Source organism: Coloeus monedula (genome assembly GCF_965178545.1).
Source record: "Coloeus monedula genome assembly, chromosome: 13".
Taxonomy (NCBI): Eukaryota; Metazoa; Chordata; class Aves; order Passeriformes; family Corvidae; genus Coloeus; species Coloeus monedula.
The window spans coordinates 17406275-17425897 of record NC_138793.1 but is presented as its reverse complement, the minus strand read 5'-3'; the positions used below and the strand labels follow the sequence as shown (position 1 = coordinate 17425897).

The 19623-nt window shown below is 41.1% G+C and overlaps 1 protein-coding gene across 1 annotated transcript in view; it reads right to left on the bottom strand.

The window, feature by feature from the left end:
- Positions 1–1619: 1619 nt before the first annotated feature.
- The window catches only part of CDH13 (cadherin 13), a gene marked incomplete at its 3' end in the record, with an annotated part of 447244 nt that continues 429240 nt past the window's right edge, over positions 1620–19623 (bottom strand). Inside the window, exon 14 of the mRNA XM_082289860.1 lies at positions 1620–6974. Coding sequence (XP_082145986.1) covers positions 6967–6974 — 8 coding nt within the window. The remainder of the gene's footprint in view (positions 6975–19623) is intronic.

Here is a 19623-nt window from a genome sequence, read left to right as displayed (position 1 = left end):
GATATGGAACAGTAAATTGGGAATGAGTCAGAGTAGTGAGATGTGCTGCCACAGGTGGTTGGGTTGTGCTGGACTGGAGTCCCTCACTGCAGCAATCACAGGAGCAGCAAAAGGTCAGCAGGCACTGGCAGGAGGAGGAGTAGAGTCCAGCCAGAGGTGTGGAGGTTGAGCCTCCCAAAGGCTTTGCAGCAGGAGCAGTGACCCTTGCTTTGTTTCTGCAGGTAAGAAGGTTGTACTGAAGGCAGAGGGGCTGTTCTGATTTACTCTTGCTGGAGGAAAAAACCATAACTGGGCTGAACTGTGCAAAGTTACCAACAGCAGTCTGCAGTCCAGAACGGATGGGGTGAGATGAGACACAGGAAGGTTGAAAGGGCAGCACAGAACTTCCCCCAGCTAAAAACCATTCAGCATTTTCTCTCTCTGTTAATGCTTCATTGCTTATGATTTAGCTTTGTGCTGTTTCAAACCTTCCCTCAAGGTACAAGGCACAGCATTAGTTTAGGGCAATGATCTCAGCTGAGACCAAAGGAGGTGACACAGGTTTGCTGTGGCTTTCAGGTAATGACCTTTTGCTCAATTACACCACAAGGTTCATGTAGGCTCTTTCATCCTCTATTTATTATGGACCACATGAAAAAACCCTTTAGTTTCAAAGTCTGATAAAGCCTCAGCAACAGCCAGAAGCTGAGGTGGGTCTCGGTGACAGAAAGCTGCTGGGGTTTGTATTCAAATGTTTCCTTCAATTGCTGCCCTCTCTTCCCAGCTTCCTCTATTCCAACAGGTATTAAAAAGCTATTTTCAGAGAATTTCTACCTTTATGTGGCTCTGTCACTTTAGATAACTTCCTAGAAGATCTAAAAAACAACTCAGAGGACCTTCAGAAAGCCAACAGGCTTTAGCTTTATGCGGGAACAAGAATCCCCTGGTAAAGAGAGGTTTGTTCAGCCTGTTCTGTGTTGTTTGTGCAGTTCCTGTGTCTGTGTTCTCTCTAAGCTGAACTGATGCTGGTGGGTGGGGAGGGTGACCAGGTGAGGCAGAAAGGAAATGCAACAAAAATCCATGAGAGCTCCTGGCCACAGCCCAGCCTGGAGACATCTGGTTTTTGTTTGGCTGAAGGCAACCTCTGTAATGGAAATGGGGCTTTAGAAGGCAAATTATTGTTGTTGCCTAAATATTCAGCTGCTGCTTTCTTGTGTGATAAAAGGTTATTCTTGTGTGGTCAAACCACCCCTGGAATGTCCAAGGCCAGCTTGGATGGGGCCCCGAGTAACCTGGTGTGGTGGAAGGTGTCCCTGACCTTTAGATCATTCAAAAGATTGTTTTTAGGGTCCTTCCCAACCCAAACCACTCCCTGTGATTCTATTTACCTCTTTAAGCTCCCAGTTCTCATTCTCAAACCACATCGTGGTGAGGTGAAGGCTTCAATTTCTCTCTTTCACTAAGAACACCCAGGGGTTTCTGATATTTAACACAGGTTATTCCATTCCTTTGCCAGTCTGGAGGTCATTTTATGGCCCTCCAATCCTGCAGTGATGTCTACATCCAGACAGAAGGTAAAAGCCCATACATCCTTTATTTGAGCATTTCACAAATAAATTACAAGTTTCTTTGCAACCACGTCATAAATCAAAACGTTTATTTACACCTCAGAAACAGCAAGCGATTCAGCAACTAGGGCCCAAAGGAATGGTTGACTGGAAAAGTAGCTGAATTAAGCATCTTGAAAATCAAACAAAATATTTTTCTCCTTGCCTGAACTATTAAAAAAGAAAAAAACAATAATAAAAGAAAAATCTTGATGGTAACTTAAAGGGACAGAGAGTGTTATGGGGTAGATGTGGTTTTACAGGAGGGTTCTGGCTGAAATGGCAGTAACAACACAACTTGTTTGTGCTGAGTTCCCCATCACAGTCCCCCTGACACAGATTTATTCCTCAGTCCCAGTCCCAGGCAGGGGGTGTGTGCACATCCAAACACCCAGCCTGGCTCTAGACTGCATTCATTTCACCCCAAATTACAGAGTACAGTCACTTGCTGATGCAGAGGAGGAGTGTAATGTTCAAGGCTGGATGAAACTTTCCCGAGCAGCTGTCCCACTGAAAGCTCAGGAATGAGGAATTCTGGCTCTAAACCCTTCCCTTTCCACTACTGGTGACCTGCTGATCCACAGACAACAAAAATATGAGTCAGTAAACAATGATGCATATCTTCAAATGATATAACTGTGGTACGAGGGGACAGCTCAAGGTGGCAGAAATACAACAGGAGAGTTGGGATAAGCCTAGGGTTTAGAGTGTGGGTTTTTTGCCTTTTTTAGCTGGCTTTAAAGCAGACTGGTTCAAAACATGTAGCCCATACTGTCCCTTATCTCGTGAATTCATCCCTAACTGGGGGAATTAAACTGCTTATTCCAAGTCCCCATGTTGTGCCAGTCTCCTTCCACCTGCATTTATATTATATATATATTTATATGTGTATATCTCTATATATCTACATATATACACACATAGCAGTTGTGCAACTAGAAACTTTCCACTCAGAGTGGGAGAGTGCATCCATTCCACTGGGACAAACCCAAACCAGCTCGTGTGTCCTGGTGTGAGGCAATAGAACGGGGCAGTCAGTGGGTTATGTGCTTTATGTAGGAAAGACTCAGCTATATCTGCTTTAAATAGAATGGTTATAATGGTAATTACTAATGTACACCATGTTGCTTCTAAAGATTGTAGAGCACAGAGCTAATGGAAAGAAAATAATTGCTATTTTATTTTTCTTGTTGTTAGCATTGGATGGGATGTCTCAGACAAGAGAGTTTCTAGAGATGCAATAAAGGCAAGACAGGAGCAGAGTTTTGCTTTAGACTTGGTGTTCTCAAGCCAATGTGACTTTAATATAATTATTTTTCTTTTAAATTAAATAAAACATTTTTAAACATATTCTGAAAGTAACTTAGCCTTTAGACCAAGTGAGGTAAAATTATTTCTGTACAGAATTCTGCTACGAGTGAATTAGTAACATTTGAGAAGAAAATTGGCAGCTTTCTCTGTATGTCAGACAAGAGGCCTTTGCAAATGAAAGACAAAAGTTGTCAGTATAATATATGTCTTTTTGTAGTGATAAGGCATTTCAGATAGAGCCCTAGAAACTGCTTGTAAGTCCATAATTTAATAAATGAGGTTTGTATTATAGTGATCCAAAAAAATTATTCTGTAAGAGACCAGGACAAATTATTTGGCCATTTCAAATAAAGGTTAAACCAAATTATTCTGGGAGCCTTAGAAGACACGTTCAGGTGGTCAGTGAAGGGCACGAGTCACCTGTGGGTGGCTCAGGTTCTCTGGATGTCACAAACCCCAGACTTCTGATAATGCGTAAGCACTCAGCAATCCTGTGACAAATCTTGCAGCTTTGCTGTTCACAGCAAAAAGCAATATGTGGGGAGGTTTAGATGAAAAATTTCATCTAAATATGATTAACTGAATCTCAGTTCTTGTGCAGGAGTTGCTGTTTGATTTCCAGCAGTGTACACATGGTGAGAACGGGGCTCAGGGAGTGTGTTACCCGTGTTCCACTCTTACCTAATTCTCCTCCACCCCCAGCAGGAAATGCAGCTCGTTTCCCTTTTTACTCTTCTGACCTACAGCTACTGAACAAAATGGACATTAATAAATGCACACAGGCATATTGGAAAAGCACACACGAGAAGCACAGATCAGAGTTCAGTTAGCAACACCAAGAACAAGACCTTTTTCTTGCTAATAAACCCCTCTCACTGATTGTTATTCCCAATTTTTGTTTCAACAGCAGATAGTCTTTCCAAGGGAAATGATTTTTACCAACAAAAAAATTTTGTGCATGTTACAAAGTGATAATCAACAAGTTCACTGCCTTTCTGACTCTAGACAGCATTTATGGATCTACAAACACAGACTGAAGTAAATGTTGGTGGGACTAAAACAGCTGGGTAGGAATAAGGGACATGCTGTAAAAACAGCAAGCTTGGCTGAACAAATGTTAAACATAATCAACTATTAGGAAATAACACAACCAGTTTTGTAAATTTTCTGCTTTTTCATTATATTGTAGAAAAATGGATAAACCATTGTTGTTCCTTTGTTTCAGGAGATGGACATCGGATTGTTGAGCCAGAGATGACACCCTTTATTCAGGTAGGAAAATTCAGATTCTGCTGTGGTTCCTCACATGTGTCACGCTCTGAACGTGCCACAGTCTGTGTTAAATGGGGAGAAACATTAACATGGAAGCTTCATCTTCTCTTGGCATGGTCAGCTAGGACAGGGATCGGCTCCCTGTGGAGCCTGGGACACTTGGGAAAGGCTGGGAGGTTTTAATGTGTGAGAGCAGAAATAAAGGGAAAATGGGAATGGAGGGTTGGATGCACCTCAGGTCAGAGCTTCAGCCAGACTCTGATCCCTCTGCACATCAAAAAGTTGCAGTGGATCCAAGAAGAAAGGTCTTCTCCTTGGGCACAGGGTGGTTGGAAGAGTCTTCCCATTGTTGGTGTAGCTCCAGGCAGAAGAGTTTTTTCCTTGTTCCTCATTTTGGACGCCCTTGGAATGATTCGCCAAATGCTCTGTGAGCCTTGGTTTAAAGCAGGGAAGGGGAGATTTCTCTGGGACTCGATAGAAATGACCCTAAAGTCAAGGGGGTCTTTCCAGAGGTGGGCTTTGCTGGGTGGAGAGAGGAAAAAACCAAGTAGAAAAGAGTATTTGTGGGGGAGGGTAATATAATTTCTTTTATTCAAGATAGAGGTTTCTTAGCTCCAAGCACAGGGTGCAGAAAGTCTTTGGGTGCATTCATTGAACATACATGTTGGAATTCCAGAGGTGCCATACACTGGTTGAATTGTTCCTTTTGGAAAAAATTTGCTTGAAAATAATATATGCATATTTTTAAAAAAAGATGTGATTGTTGATGGCAAAGCAGCAGCACGTGGTCATTACAAGGTATGGGCAGGGAGAAAGAATGAGAAGCGTGCCCATGGTAATGTTTGGGATCAGGCACTTCCCTGCTGGGATGCCTGAAGCTGCCAAAGCCACTCCTGGTGTCCTTGGCCAGCTCCCACTGACCCTGAAGTGCCACTTTGGTGACACAGAGCGAGCAGCTCCTGCAGGGACCAGGGGGACATTTTACTTGGTCAGGACTGCAGGAGTTAAGCTGGAAGAGAAAAACTGGTCTGAAGGCAGCTCATATCTTATCAAGAAATCTACAACGTTAGGAAAGCTCACAACACAAACTCATTTTTCCTCTGTCGCTGCTGTTATTACTCCTTTTGATTAAAAAAAAAAAAAGGAAGAAAGAAAAAAAACCTGTTTCATATTTGGTACAATACAGGAAGTCAGAGAAAAAGCTATTGTACAGCAAATTTTAACCACCAACACACATTTAATACCTAGTGTAGCATTATGGGAAACTAAATGCATGTCTGGACTTTTTTTTAATGTTTCCAAAAATCTTTACTATTGAAACATAGACGTGGTGTGGAAGATATGCTCATAATCTCACTGTAGTAAGGATGCCATAGAGTATGACCCATAAGTACTGTAAAAATGCTAACTAAGGAATGCAGCTGCAAAGTTCTATTGCATAAGGAAGCTTTCTTGTTTAAACTTTAAATAAGCAAGTTTATTAAAATATTCTAAGACACTTACCTTACCCTAGTTACTGGCAAGCTCTAATAAAAGCCACAGTCTGTCACTAGTATACTTTTTGTGTTAATTTTATAAAAATTTGGTGTGAGCTTTGATGGATCATTTACAGTTTATTAACAAGATGATCATCTTCATACAGTTAGAAGGATTTTGTTTTTTGACCTTACATGCTCACAGAATAAAAAAGGATCCACATTCATAGAGAACAAACACCCTTTTTTCCCATGTCTGCAAACGAGTGTGGTAAGTTTACACACACAAAGAAATGCTCTTGTTACTCTTAACTGGAAACTGTGTGTACGTGTGTATGTATGTATATATATATACCCAAAACTATGGATTTGTGTGTTTGTGAGGGTATTTATAGAACAGGGCACCTGTGCTCCTCCTGGCACAGAGGCTGAGAGAGAGACCAGTGCTCTGGCAAACACTGAGCGTTGCTGTTTGACTCAGCTTCTCACCTGCAGAGCTCACTGACATTTTGTCACCTGCCCCAGCAAACGTTTCACCCCTTGAGCCCCTCAAATCAGGCTGAGCTGCACACGGATCACAGCTGGCTGCTCCTCCTGCATCCTCAACTCCCTCTGGGGCCCAAGAAGAGCAGTTCAGGTCAGGAACAAGCCCTGGGGACTTGCATTTCTTGTTTGCTGAACCTGAGGTACGAGAAGGGCCACGTCGGTGCTCTGGTTGGGGTGGGGTGGCCACGGGCTCGCTCCTCCTGGCCACGCTCTGAACAGCAAACACAGCAGGCTTAGCCATGGTGGAACAGCTACAATTCATCTGTGGCTGTATTATTCTGCTCCCTCCCTTTGCACACTCCAGATGAACATTTTATAAAAGCTAAACCTGTGGTATAACTCTTCTCTCTATATAAATATATATATATACATACACTCATACATATACAAATACTAACCCACAACAAAATATTTTCTGAACAGTTGAATAGCAACAAGTCAACAGATAGAAAAAAATGGAGTCAATCTGGTTTGTTTTTTTTTCTGCTCCCCCAAGGTTGGGTTTGGATGTCATGGTCTTTTAACATTCAGAGAAAATTTTGAGTAAACCTTGTGTCCTGCAGGAGGAATCCATGGGTAAAGGGAGGAGGGGTGGAGGCTGTCAAACACCAAGGTACAGTGGGACAGATTGAGTGAGGTTGCAAACTAAACTGGAGCAACTGAGGCCGAGGAGTGAAGAACAGTAATTGTAAACTGCAATCTTCAGATCTGACGGTTTTTCTCTTCTTCTCGTTGCCATGGCAACTCGGTAGGACAGCTTCAGATGGCAGGAATTCTTACAGACCTAAAGGATGGGAGATGGGGGTGAGTACTGCTATGCAAATCACAGCATCTTTTAACTGTTTGGGTTTCTTTTCCCCCACTCAAGCAGCTGGCTGAGCGCACGTACACTGCCAGCAGTTAAATATCAATTACCTGGGTCCAGAAGCAATTGTTTGTGAATGCAGAAATCTCCTAGAGGAAACCCCCAAAATGTCAGTGGGGCAGTCAGAGACCTTTGTGGTGTAATTCTGGAAGATGTGGTGTGGAAATATGAGGATAATTCCTGAGCCAGGACCTGATCCCTGCCTTGGACACCTCCATCAGTTACATTTGTGCGGGAGAACAAGGAAATGCCAGTCCCTCCCTCCCCGCACACCCTGACAAGCAAAGAGCAAACAAACAATATTTTTTGAAAAATACCACTCTGATAGTGCCTTACAGTTTGTGAATAGAGCAGAGGATAAAAGGCCTGATGTATCATATCAATATTGTTACAGAAATATAAGACTGATGTGGGTTTTTTATTAAATGAAGTGAAGGTGGCACAACTTGAATTCTGGTTTAGATGGAAGAGATAATATCGAGGCAGTAAAGAAGTTAAGAAAGGAGAGTTTAAGAGCAAATCCAGCACTAGCTGTACCTCACAGCCTATAAAACCAGGGGGAGGACACATCAAAACTCACTCAGCAAAAGTTTGTCTAACAATTATTGCATCTGTGCACTTAAAAGATTGTAATATTGCAATATTGATAATTTTGTCACAACCACAGAAATGTAATGGTCAGTGTTAGGTGCTGGTTTGTGCCTTCTAAAAATTTTTAATGATCTGTTTGCCTTTTGGGGCAAGTCGAATTTAATGTAATTATTGATAAGGCTGTTTTACTTTATCTGTTTCTTTCTTGTTGTCATTTGAATTGATGTTAATATTGAATTCTGCAGCAATGAAGGCACCTGGATGGCAACACCTGCCTGGCCCCTTCCCTGCAGCACCTCACTTCTGGTAAACAAAGGTAAATAAAACAAATTAAGTGTAAGAAATCCACAGAGGGCCTGATGGATGGGGCTCACTGAAGTGAGAAATTTAACTGAGATTTCCAAATCTGGAATTGCTTGGCATGTGGATAAAATTTTAGCATGCTGCTTAAAGAAAAGGTCTGGCCACAAAATCAGGATCCAGACTCACATATAGGAGATTTATGGTCATGACTGCCAAAGTCTGGATATATCTGGATTAGGGATTCCAGCTAGAACTAAATTCTTGTAAACAACTTGATCTCCTGGGCAGTGAAGAGAGAGAATGTGAGGCTCTGATCTCACAGACCACCTGAAAAATAGCCTTTCCAGATCCCAACGAAGCTTAGTGTTATTGAAGGGCGTTTGTTTAATCCTGGCTCAAAGGAACTAATGCTGGCTCTGGGATTGACGAAGCTGCTCTGAATCCTGAGGAGATCCTTGGAGGTCTTCCTGCTAAGGACAAGCACTTGCACATGATGAATGCACAGCAGCTGTGGCACTGAGTTTCTGTACAAACCACAGGCTGAAACATCACCAGAGAAATCTGCCAGCTCAAAATTTATAAATATCCCACCAACTGGAGCAGCCAGTGAACTGCTCCACCAACAGCCTGTAAATAAAGGGCAGGGTCTGGTGATTTATGTGCACACCTGAAGAAAAGCTTGTATATTTTACATTATATTGACAGATGTAATGAATGTTTCTACCTTTCATACACGTTGCCTTTCCCAAGTAAATGGTGTACAAAAACTAGTTAGCTCAGCTTTAATTACGAATCTTTTCCCTTTGCTGTTTTTTGTCTGTTGAAGGCCAGTTTCTCTCTCACAATAAGCTCTTGATCCTCCCTGTTACCCCACCTGTCTCTGCAAGCACTGCCCCATTCCTTACTCTGCCACCTCCAATCCCTGCCTAGATTTTCTTCCACTGAAATTGCTTCTCAGCTTCATCTTTTCTGACCCAGCAGCTGCCTTTGATCCGTTTCATCACATGCCTGAAAATCTGATGTTCCCTTGGCTCCTGGGAGAGTCTCCTCCTATTATTTTACCATGATTTCTCTAATCACTTTTCCAGCCTGTCTTTCTGCCTCATTCCTCCAGTCCAGTGTTTTTAGGAAGCCTTTTTCCCCCCCACTTTGGTTTCTTCCCCTTCCCAGCAGCACCATCCATTCCTGCTCAGCAATCACACTGGTGCTGGCAGTTCTGCGACTTTACTCTCTTTTCCTGCTTTTCCATTTAGTCTAAAATGTCAGCCTCTGGCTCTGATACCTTTTGGATGTTTAGCTGACAGCTCTGCACAGCTACAACTCCACTCTTAAATCTTCCCCCTAAAGCACTCCCTTCTAGTCCTTTGATTGCTCAGGACAACACCATCATCCTGCCTCTTGTTCGAGCCTGAAAGCACAAACAAACCAGAGGAGGTTTTTGTCATGGAATCTCCTTTCGAGGTCTGTATATTTAGGCTATGTCAATCTAGAGGATTCTCTCTCACACATTGTCCCAAAGTGCTTTTATAGCCGTTCAAACAGCTAAATCTCCTACCCAGGCTCTCAGTTAGGTTTGCAGCATCTCTTCTGAGCCCTTGACAAATTGAAGCTGCTGTGTGCTCATCTCCTGCCAGCCTTGTGCTGTACATAGCATTTTCCTGCTCTACCACTTTGACAAAATCTCTGTGGCTCCTTCTCTGCCTCTTTCTCCCTTCACATTTCTGGGTTATCCCTGCATGACCTGTTTTTCTTCTCATTCACAGCCCGTGGTGACAACTTCCCTGACGTGATTTCAAAGAAACCTGGGCACCTTCTGTAGAAAGCTGTGTCCCAACATCTGCCTCTGCTGACACTTCCACGAAACCCTTGGCACTGGCCAAGGGTGCCAAGACCACTCTGAATTCAACTAAACCTTGACTGAAGGTGTGTTAAAAGAATTATCTGATTCCAAGGACTGCCTGGAACCCATTAATGATGATTGACCCTTCTGCACAGGTGGATCATTAAAGGAGTAGCTTTTGCATCTGAAAATCAGATCCAACATTCAAAATTATGCTCTGTAAAATTTCAGTAGACAACCATCTTGGGTGAGTAAGAATATGCAAGATCAAATCTATCTTGGTTCTTTCTGTTGCACACAAAGTGGATTGGAAATTGCTTCTGTCCTACAGAGCACCAGTCTTTTAGTTCCTGTGGTTAATAACAGAGCATCAGTTACAAATTTACTTTCTGCAAGGAGTCTGATACAGCCATGCAAGGTGTTAATTGGCCAAACATTCTGGCCAGTAACTCCCTTAACACAAAATCTACAGAAATCAAGGATAACCAAAGTACTGCCCAGAAAACTCAACCCTGAATGTGAAGAAGTCCACTGAAACCAACACAACTGCTCTGTTATAAACTCACTGGGGAGCTGTGAGCCTCTGGTCCTTATTTAAAACCTGTCTGTTCTCCCAGCTGGATTTCCAATGTTTATTAATGTTTCCTGTATAGGAATTGTAGTTTTCATGTTGGCTTTTCTTTTTCTTTATTGTACCCATAAAGAAGGAACAAATGAAAGTTCCAGAAATGCTCTCACAGAGCCAAATTTTTAGAGTCTACTTCTTATTTGAGCTCCAGCTCTAACCAGCTCACCTGGAGGATTCTGGTGTTTATCCACTCACTTCGAGGGGGTTGCATTGGTTTTTAATTTTTTTTTTAACCCATTCTTATGTATTTTATAACATATATGATTTAAAGATGATTGCTGCTGGCAATAGGTCATAAAATATATTAGCATTTCAGGAACACTGTGAGCATTAAATGTGCAAATAACGCATGCATGGAGCACATTTGCTGATCAATGAGAACTATTTCCTTTAAGAACTTAATGCCCTGGTAAGCCTGTGCCTGGCAGGTTTAGATCTGCATACTAATGATAATTAGGCCTAGTAATTATTTTATTTTCTTTTTATCAGCTCTGTCTCCATATCTGGCCTCAGCACTCAAGAGTTATTACACGCCATGTGCTGGTTTAGATGAGATTTGACAGAAATTACCTACAACAAGTGAATTGCTGCCCAAGGCACTCAAGCCACAAAGGTGTGGGGTGGGAATTTTTGCTCTTACCTGGTCCCTCCCCCCTTTCCTCTTGGGAATCTGGGGATGCACCAGCAGCACCTAAGTGAGCACAGCTACAGGGAACTTATTTCTCCAGAAATATCTCTCATTTGAGTCTCTAATGTGATCTTCAACAATTTTGAGAGACACATTCAGCCTCATTCCTGCTAAGATAACAGTGAGATAGTAGCGAAAAAGGCAGGGTTACTGCCATGTGTTTCTGAATTATTACATTTCTGGTCAATGGGCTCAGATGAGAAAGCACAGCAGGTTCTTATAAGCAGGTGGTGGCTGTTGGCATCAGTGCTTTGGCATTGGAAGAGGATGTTTGCTTGTGCTGGTCAAGAAAACTGACAAACATTGTGGATTTTATCTGCATCTAAGGTACTAATAGCATTATTAATAATAATTATGCTATGGGGATATAGGTCTAAGTACCCAGTTCAGGGCAGGGAGACTCATGACTTAGAAACCTAAATGGAACAAAACCCCCCTTTCTACTCCAACCAAAGTCTATTGATGTTGACTGCATTTGGAAGAGTTGGTGTTGGTGGCCCAACTTCCCAGGGACAGCCCTGAACTGGGGTTTCAAAAGCTGATTTGGTTTGAAAAGGTGCAATCCACCTAATTCAGCCCAAGTGGTTCCTAATATTGGCTTCTTCAATGACTACGTCTCCCTTTCAGCCTTTTTCACAGTGGGCTAACTCCAGGTTTGCTCCTCTTGTTGATCTACACGACAGGAGAAAATGAAGGAAACAAAAGCACATCATTTAAGACAAAGATTTCATAATCTGCATTCCAGGAAAAAAGCAACTGGTAGGATGTAAATTCATTCCCTACGATTTAGGCTGCCAAGAGCTCTTATTCCAGCAGAACTCTTCCCATCAGCCAATTAGCAATGGTGTTTGCAGAACTTCTGATCTCAGAAAATGCTTTGGTGTTTCCCAGCTTTCCCTGCTGCAGCCTGAGCTTTCTCTGAATATATTTACATATTAGTGAATTCCCTGCTTATTTTAAAGAAACAGGTCTAAATTGAGTAATTAAAAGCCTTTGAAAGATGTGTTCCTTATGAGACCAAGCTCACCCTCTATTACACAGATTCTGCTTCTACATTGCAGTTAAAACCTCATAAAAATTAAAGGCATTTAAGTCTCACGCTGACCCTCTGTACAGGCATGAGCTTTACCCAAAATGCATTCATCCTTTAATTCCCATTAAAATAAGAGAGTTAACACAGCTGGAGTTTGGAGTTCAGCTCATGCATGCTCCATTTCTTTCAATTACCCTTTCATCAGAAATATTACATTAATCTGGCATAATTAAAAGTCTACATTACATCATGGACTTTATTGAAACCTCAGTAATGCTGAAGAGGTAACAAAAATGATAGAAGAGATCAGCACCGTGTTTCTGATTAGGCAGCTAATCAACATCCAGCTCCTTCTTTCCTGGATTTACCATCTAGGAAAGGTCATTAATTAGATGCATAGTTATTAGTTTAGCCTTGAACTTAGGAAAATAGAAATGATTTTCACGTGCATCACTGGGTGATTTGCCATGGGTAACTTTCAACACCAGAAGTTTCACAGTGTGAAACACTGTGCCTATAAATTCACCCTGTGCCTATAAATTATTATAAATTTCACCCCAAATCTCACTGAATTTGAAGGACTGTTTCCAGACAGGTCCCCTGTGTTTTCAATCCTGCTATTAAGAAATTTGGGGTTAATATCAGCCAGAGCAAACTGATGATCTCACTGGACATAACACCCTGGGCAAAAGTTTATAAGGACTACAAAAGTAAATGAGTTTATCCTGAAAATTTGCAGCTTATAACATCACACACAGTTTGTTTCCCATTTATGTGAGAAATTATTTCAAAGTTGTTAATGATAGGAAAAGCACCGTGTGCATTAGGGCTGTGTGTGAAATGAGTGTCTCATAATTCTGCTCCGAGCTTCGGTGGGCTCTCGTAAATCAGTGTCAGTGTTTAACTTCAGAAACTGAAATGCTGCCACGTGCTCTGCAATCAGCCCAAATTGGCAGGGCAGAGGGGAAATGTGCCAATCCCAACTCACCAGCTCTCATGGGGGACATATTCCTGCTGCTGAAATCATTTCACCTGTGTGACACCAGCAGAAGATATGTCTCAGAGTGGCTCTCACACTGCTAATTTATCATAATTATATTTATTCTAATATTTATTTCTGTATTTTATTATAAGGCTGCAGTGACAGATCCAAAGCAGGGCTGGTGGAACCCAAAGTGCCCTTCTGACCCTGGCAAGGGCACTGCTGAATCCTCGTTTGGGCCTCTCCTCTTCCCTGTCATGTCCCCATGTAATGAGCTGTTCTTAAGAAGTGCATAAAAGAAACACTCTCTGAAAGAAAAATTGCTCAGGTGAAGTAAAATTTCGACTCTCCTTGCTTAGAAATACAAGGCCATGTGCTACCCAAGCCCAGTGCTCCCCTAGGTTTATCAAATAAAACATCTTCTAATGTAATTCCTGTTCTCCAGGGACAGGAAGAATCTTAGTGGGAGACAGGGTAGTTTTAGGGTAGAATGGCCAAGATGTATTCTGTTATTATTTTTTTAAATTGATGTGAATTTCAGTTGGATACTTTCCCAAAGCAATGTTGGGAATAGGGAATAAATGTTTCCTTCATTTTTCAGTTCTGTTGAAATGAAACAATTGCAGAGGTGGCTGCCTGCAGCCTTTGTGGATATTTTCCCATGCTCTAATCTGATAAATTGACCTGAATGGTTGAAAATATTCAACAAGTGAAATGAATAAGTACAGTTTTGCAATAGCAGCATGGAACAAGTCTGCTGATTTCTTCATATAGATGCTGAGAATGAAATGCATCAGCTGTAGCAGGGAGCCCACCTTTTCAAGGAGTGGAAACTGCTCAGGCAGTCAGCTCTCCTCTCCCACAGCAGCACAGCACAGGTTACCATCAGTTTTAAATAAGTAGGACATGAACAGTCCAGACACATTCTGATCTGTAGGTATAGGCTAAACCCCTCTTGAAATCCTAAATTAATCATCTGAAGAAATTCTTATTGAGAAAGAATAAAAACTAGAGGAATGTATTATGCTTAGAAGCCACAGAAAAGGAAAAACCAAACTAAAAAATTGCCAGGTTTGGCTGTGTTGGTATCAACCTGCTCATTCCAAATTCTTTGAAGAACTACTCCTAAGCATGGCACTTACCTAAATACCAACCAATGCCATATCCCAATCAGTTATATGGATAAAGTAAGGCTTTAAGATGTAGTCTGAAATGCTCCAAACATCAGTGGCCCTTTTAAGGGCTCTGTAAGTTTCCACTGGGTATTACAAAAGCAAAGGCAACACCATCAAACCTTTAGGCACAACAAATCTCCTCCTGATCTTTAATATCCCACCCAAATCTGAATAGAAAGCTGTTTACATTGAGCTATTTGGATGTTATAGAGTGAGGAAATATCCAAGGACAGACACAGTGAAAAGAAACAAACGTCCTATGGGGTATAGTGACCATTAATGGCAGAAAAAAAATACTTCAACTGGTCATATAGTCAGTGCTAGTTTTTAATCATAGGCCACTCCACAGCAGTTCTGATGATAACTATCTGAAATTCGATATTTATGTGGCTTTAAGAAGATGTTCAGAAAAGAAACACAAAATATTATATATCAACAATTACTGTGAAGTACTGTTGAGAAAATGAAAACATAAAAGTGTTCACTTGAATTCACAACACTAAGTGGCCTATCAAACCAATCTCTTTAAATGTCCATTTTGTGCCTCCAGAATGACCACCAGGAATAATATTGCAGCTCTTAGGGAAGGAGCTGCATTTGCTGCTAACGTGGCTCCCTTTTGCATTCCAAACACACAGCTTCTGAACTGTCCTATTTGTTCACCTCTGCACTTCTGGAGCATGTTTGGACGGTTTCAAATGTGTGTAAAATGCCATTTCCCACATAATTGACTCAATAAAATGTAATGTTATTAAACACATTTTAAATATGCTGATGTGCAATTTGGGGGCATTTCTATTTGTCTTGTCTCTCCGACCGGGTTTACAAACATCCTGTCTCCAATTATGGACTTCCATATGGATTTCTGGGCCATTTCAAGCCCCATTAACTTTACGTGGGCTCCCAAAGCCAACTGTACAATACATTGCAGGACTGAATAAACCTTCAGAGAAATCAGAAGAATGGACACAGCTCTGTGTTAACAAGGAAACTCAAATCAAGGCTGGCTCAAATTGAAGAAATCCATTAACCCCCAAGCCATCCTTTCCTTAATAATCAAACAAAATCGTTAAGGGCACAAATGAAAATGGTGTATTTCTCATACAGGCATGGAAGAAAGCATCTATTTTAATGATAATTAGCAGCAAAAATAATAATAATGTTAATGTGGGCCAAAGCATCTGTAACAAAGGTAAGGAGTGATAGTGGATAGTGCTGCTGTTATTATTGGTTTGGGAGGTGAGATTTACACCACTGGAACTCACTAAATATCAGCAATTTCAAATTACTTGGAGAGCATAATTTAGGTGATACTTTAGGTACCTACATGGTAATTCTCTAGTGCACCAATCTAACTCAAATTAGAGCAGTGCAGAAAAACCCCCAGCCACCCCAATAAAGCACCTTTCATAGCAAAACACTCCCCATTTTGATGGTTTTTGTAATGTTAGCCAAAGTAGGGACGTTTCATTTCTCAGAAATGGGAAAATGGATCTGGCAAACTTCCTTACTCTTGCTAATTAAACTGATCTTTTTTTTAAACTTATTTTTAAATAACACTACTCTGAAAAGTAGAAAATTGTTGTAGAAGATTAAAAAGCGCTAAGACAACCTAAAATGCTAAAAAAACCAAACCCAAACACAACAAACAAAACAAAGAAACAAACAAGAAGTATTTGGTTTAGCAAATTCACCTATTGGGAACCCTTCCTCTGATGGTTCCTCTTCAAAACTGTACGGAGCAGGGATGAACTTTTTCTTTTTTTCTTGGGAAAACCCAAAAATTTTACTGTAAAAACTGAATTTTTGAGTCCTGAAGTAAAAAAAAGCAACCTGACTGTATCAAACTAAGCCAAGTAACTCAAAATAAAGGCTGAAAAGTGGGAATGTGCAGGTAACAAATCTGTGCTGGTAATGGAAAGAGCAGTGACCTTAAAGGTCTGTTCCATTTGAAACCTGCTCTGATTTGTCTTGTTCTGGTGCCATTCAGGAATGCATTGTTTCACTTTTCAGCCATTTGATGTTCCTGCACAAATAACACGGGGTAAACAAGAGATTCAGGGGCTGCTGTTGCTTTGAAAAATGAGCTGGGTAAGAGATAACGCTGCAGGATTAACTCTGCCTGTCCAGGTTCATGGAAATTCAAACCCACCAGTTTAATATAATTCGATTTGTTTTGTGGTAGTGGTTTAATAACAAATGCATCATTTTCAAGGGGGAAAAAAACAACCCCAACCTGTGTTTTCTCTATTGGCCCTGTAGCTGCGCTCCTCAAATCAGAAAAAACCAGTATAGTGAGGGACAGCCAGCTCTAAATAGGAAAAGTTTGTGGAAGTTAATAGGAAATTAAATTCAGGGGTATCTCTAAGGCTTCTTTGCAATCGCAGCACAGACATCTGTGCAAGTCTCTGTTTTTCAAACACACCTGAGGCCTTTCACCCTGACTTTCACAAATTAATTGCAATGTAGAGACCTCCAGCTTATTTAATTTCTTTATGGCAGCATTTCCCCTGTAGTCTGGCACCTCACTTTCTGTTCAGAATAATGGAACATTTGATTTATTTCAGTTCAAGTCAACTTACAGCTTTGTAGTCCACTGGCCAGGTGAACAAAGAAAGCTTCTTATCCATGGTTGATAGTCAAAAAAGATAAAAAATTGGGGTTTTTTCAGTGCGAGTATTCGAATCCCAGTCTTTTTATAGCAAGGAAATTTAAGTAAAATATTCCTGACATGACTATTGTGCCTTTGGTTGTTCTTTTATTCCCTTCATTCCACGCATTTGAATCTAACGTGGCCTTTAATGTCAGTAGAATATAAAAGAAGATATGAAATGCAATTACCATTCTATGATTATGCAATTAAGTGAAATAGTTATTATAAAATCAAAAGCCCAGAATTCAAATACTCCTTTAAATACCAATAATAATATAAATAATTTGTAATAGATCTAAAACCTTGTTCTAATAGCCAGAGTGGCTCTTTCTCAGTCTCCTGCAGGGCCTGGGGGAGATTTTGTTGCTGACTTTGTTATGGCAAGATGAACAAATTTGGTTTTGGCTTGTTTCACTTTGCCTCCATTTCCATCCCTCATCCTTATGGAATGTTGTAGCTTCTCTCTCACTTAAAACATTCAGGAGCCTTCCAGAGGGAGCCTGTTTATAATTCTGGTGGTGTTGAGCACGTCCCTTTGGTTCCATTAATTCTGAACAGAGCTGTTTTAGCTTGGAAACACAAGATGACTGAGACAATGCAGCACTCAGGGACACCATGGACAACCTCAGAGCCAGCACCAGACATGCTCCTGACAGATTTTCACTTTCCCCTGCTCACTCCCTTCCTCAAGTAACTGATTGCTGTAGTCCCCCTCCCTGACAAGGATCCCAGATTGCTTTTTCCACGTTTTTTCCTCAATCTGAACTACTAAATTCTGAATTATATCTGAACTTTTCCTTGCCTCATCTCCAGTAATGGCAAGGAAAAGCTGGCAGAGGACAAAAAGCCACCACATGAAGTCTCATCTTAAACATGGGGTCTGCATTAATGACAAGTGACAGGATTCTTTCCAATATTTGTCACCATTACCTATTGTAACTTTGGAAACTCCTCTGCCTCTCCACTCTCCACCATTCCAGCTTGACTCCCAGTGGTAATTAGGTTAAGTACAAATACACAAAGATGCTCCTTTTCCCAATCAACTTTGTGTTCATCATCTTTTAATTCCACCAGGCACCTCGTTGTTGTGTCACACAAATCTGCCCCTATAGTTTGGCCTTTTATCATTTCTATTTCTGGCTGTCATGAACTCCTCAATTTTTCTTCCAACTATATCTACCTTTCCAAGGGCTTCTGGGCAACTCTGCAGTCTGTATCACATTATCCCTCAGTATAGTGAGCACAGTAGGGCATCTCCAGAATGGGAGAAACTGCTGGGTTTTGCATCCATTTCACTTTTAATCAGGCTCTTCACTTGTGTGCTCAGACACTTCAGAAATCTACCACATCTGACTTCTTTCATGATTTACGAAGGAGGTACATGTTCTAAGTATAGATAATAATTGCACCATTTAAATGATAATACCAAGATGTTTTCTATAGGAAGGATAATCATGCAGAGCTCTTTTCCCACTAACGGCTCTTTCCGAGGGCTATCTATCCTCACACCAGATGTCAAATACAAAAAGAAATACTTTGGCATGAATAACAAAGTTCATTTGACTGAAGGATTTACCTCCCAGGAACAAGAGCCTCATAAAACACAAACACTGGGAGCAAAGTGAGCCACGTAAGGGCTTTTGCTAAAATTAAACCCATAACTTGCCACTGGAAATGGGACGTTTCATCTGTTCAATAAGCACTAAAGTTCTCTTTGTTTTTATGGCATCGTAATCTTTGATTACTCTGATAAATATTTGGACTATACAAAACATTGCAATGGAGCTAATCACGGTTATAAAAAATCTGTGTGTGGAAATGAATTGGGAATGGGGTGATACCAGCTCATTTCAGGAAGTTCAAACACAGAACCACATTCTTCTCGCTGGCTCCCAGCCTCATTCTTTCCTGTCTCCATGCAGTCATCCACACCTGAGGAAAGTGCTCGTGAGAGCTGTGGTGCTTGCTGGCTTTGCATAGGCATGGGTAGGTAACAGTTCCAGAGATGGAATGGCAGCTATGGAATACGCTTGGGATGCCAGGGGCTGCATTCCACCCACAGCTAAGTTGGACAAGACCTGTAGCCAAGAAGAGCAACCCAAAAAGCACTTTCCAATACTTAGAACTGGCTTTATAATTCAGCCTAAGGAAAATGATCAGACTTCTTGGTGAGGGCTGCAAAAAACCAACATGAGAAGAACAACTTTCCAAAGCAAAAAGCTTTTCGCTACCTCATTGTATTCTGAGCAGATGCATTAATGTAAATAAAGTCCAAGTGCAAATCATGTCAGATAAGAAAGTAATTCCAGCAGTGAAAGTCACGCCTAGTGTAGCAGCAGCAACATTTATGAAGTGGCAACAAGAATATATTTGAATCAATGGGCTGCATATTTATATCACTGCTGCAATAGTGTCACACCCTGTCAAATATTTTTAACATATTACTCCTAACAGCTGAAGTTTGCATTTGGTTCCAGGAGACTAAACCCAGAACAGCTGAACCAAAGCCAAAGCAGATACTTTAGATGTCACTGATTGAGACTAAGAACATGAATTTGCACTTAGCATTTATATAGTCCTTTTCATCTTCAAAGAGCATCACAAACCTTAGCTGGTACCAGCTCACTCACAATGACCTTCATGCCAACCTTTTGGGATAAAAGGAGTCTACGAGA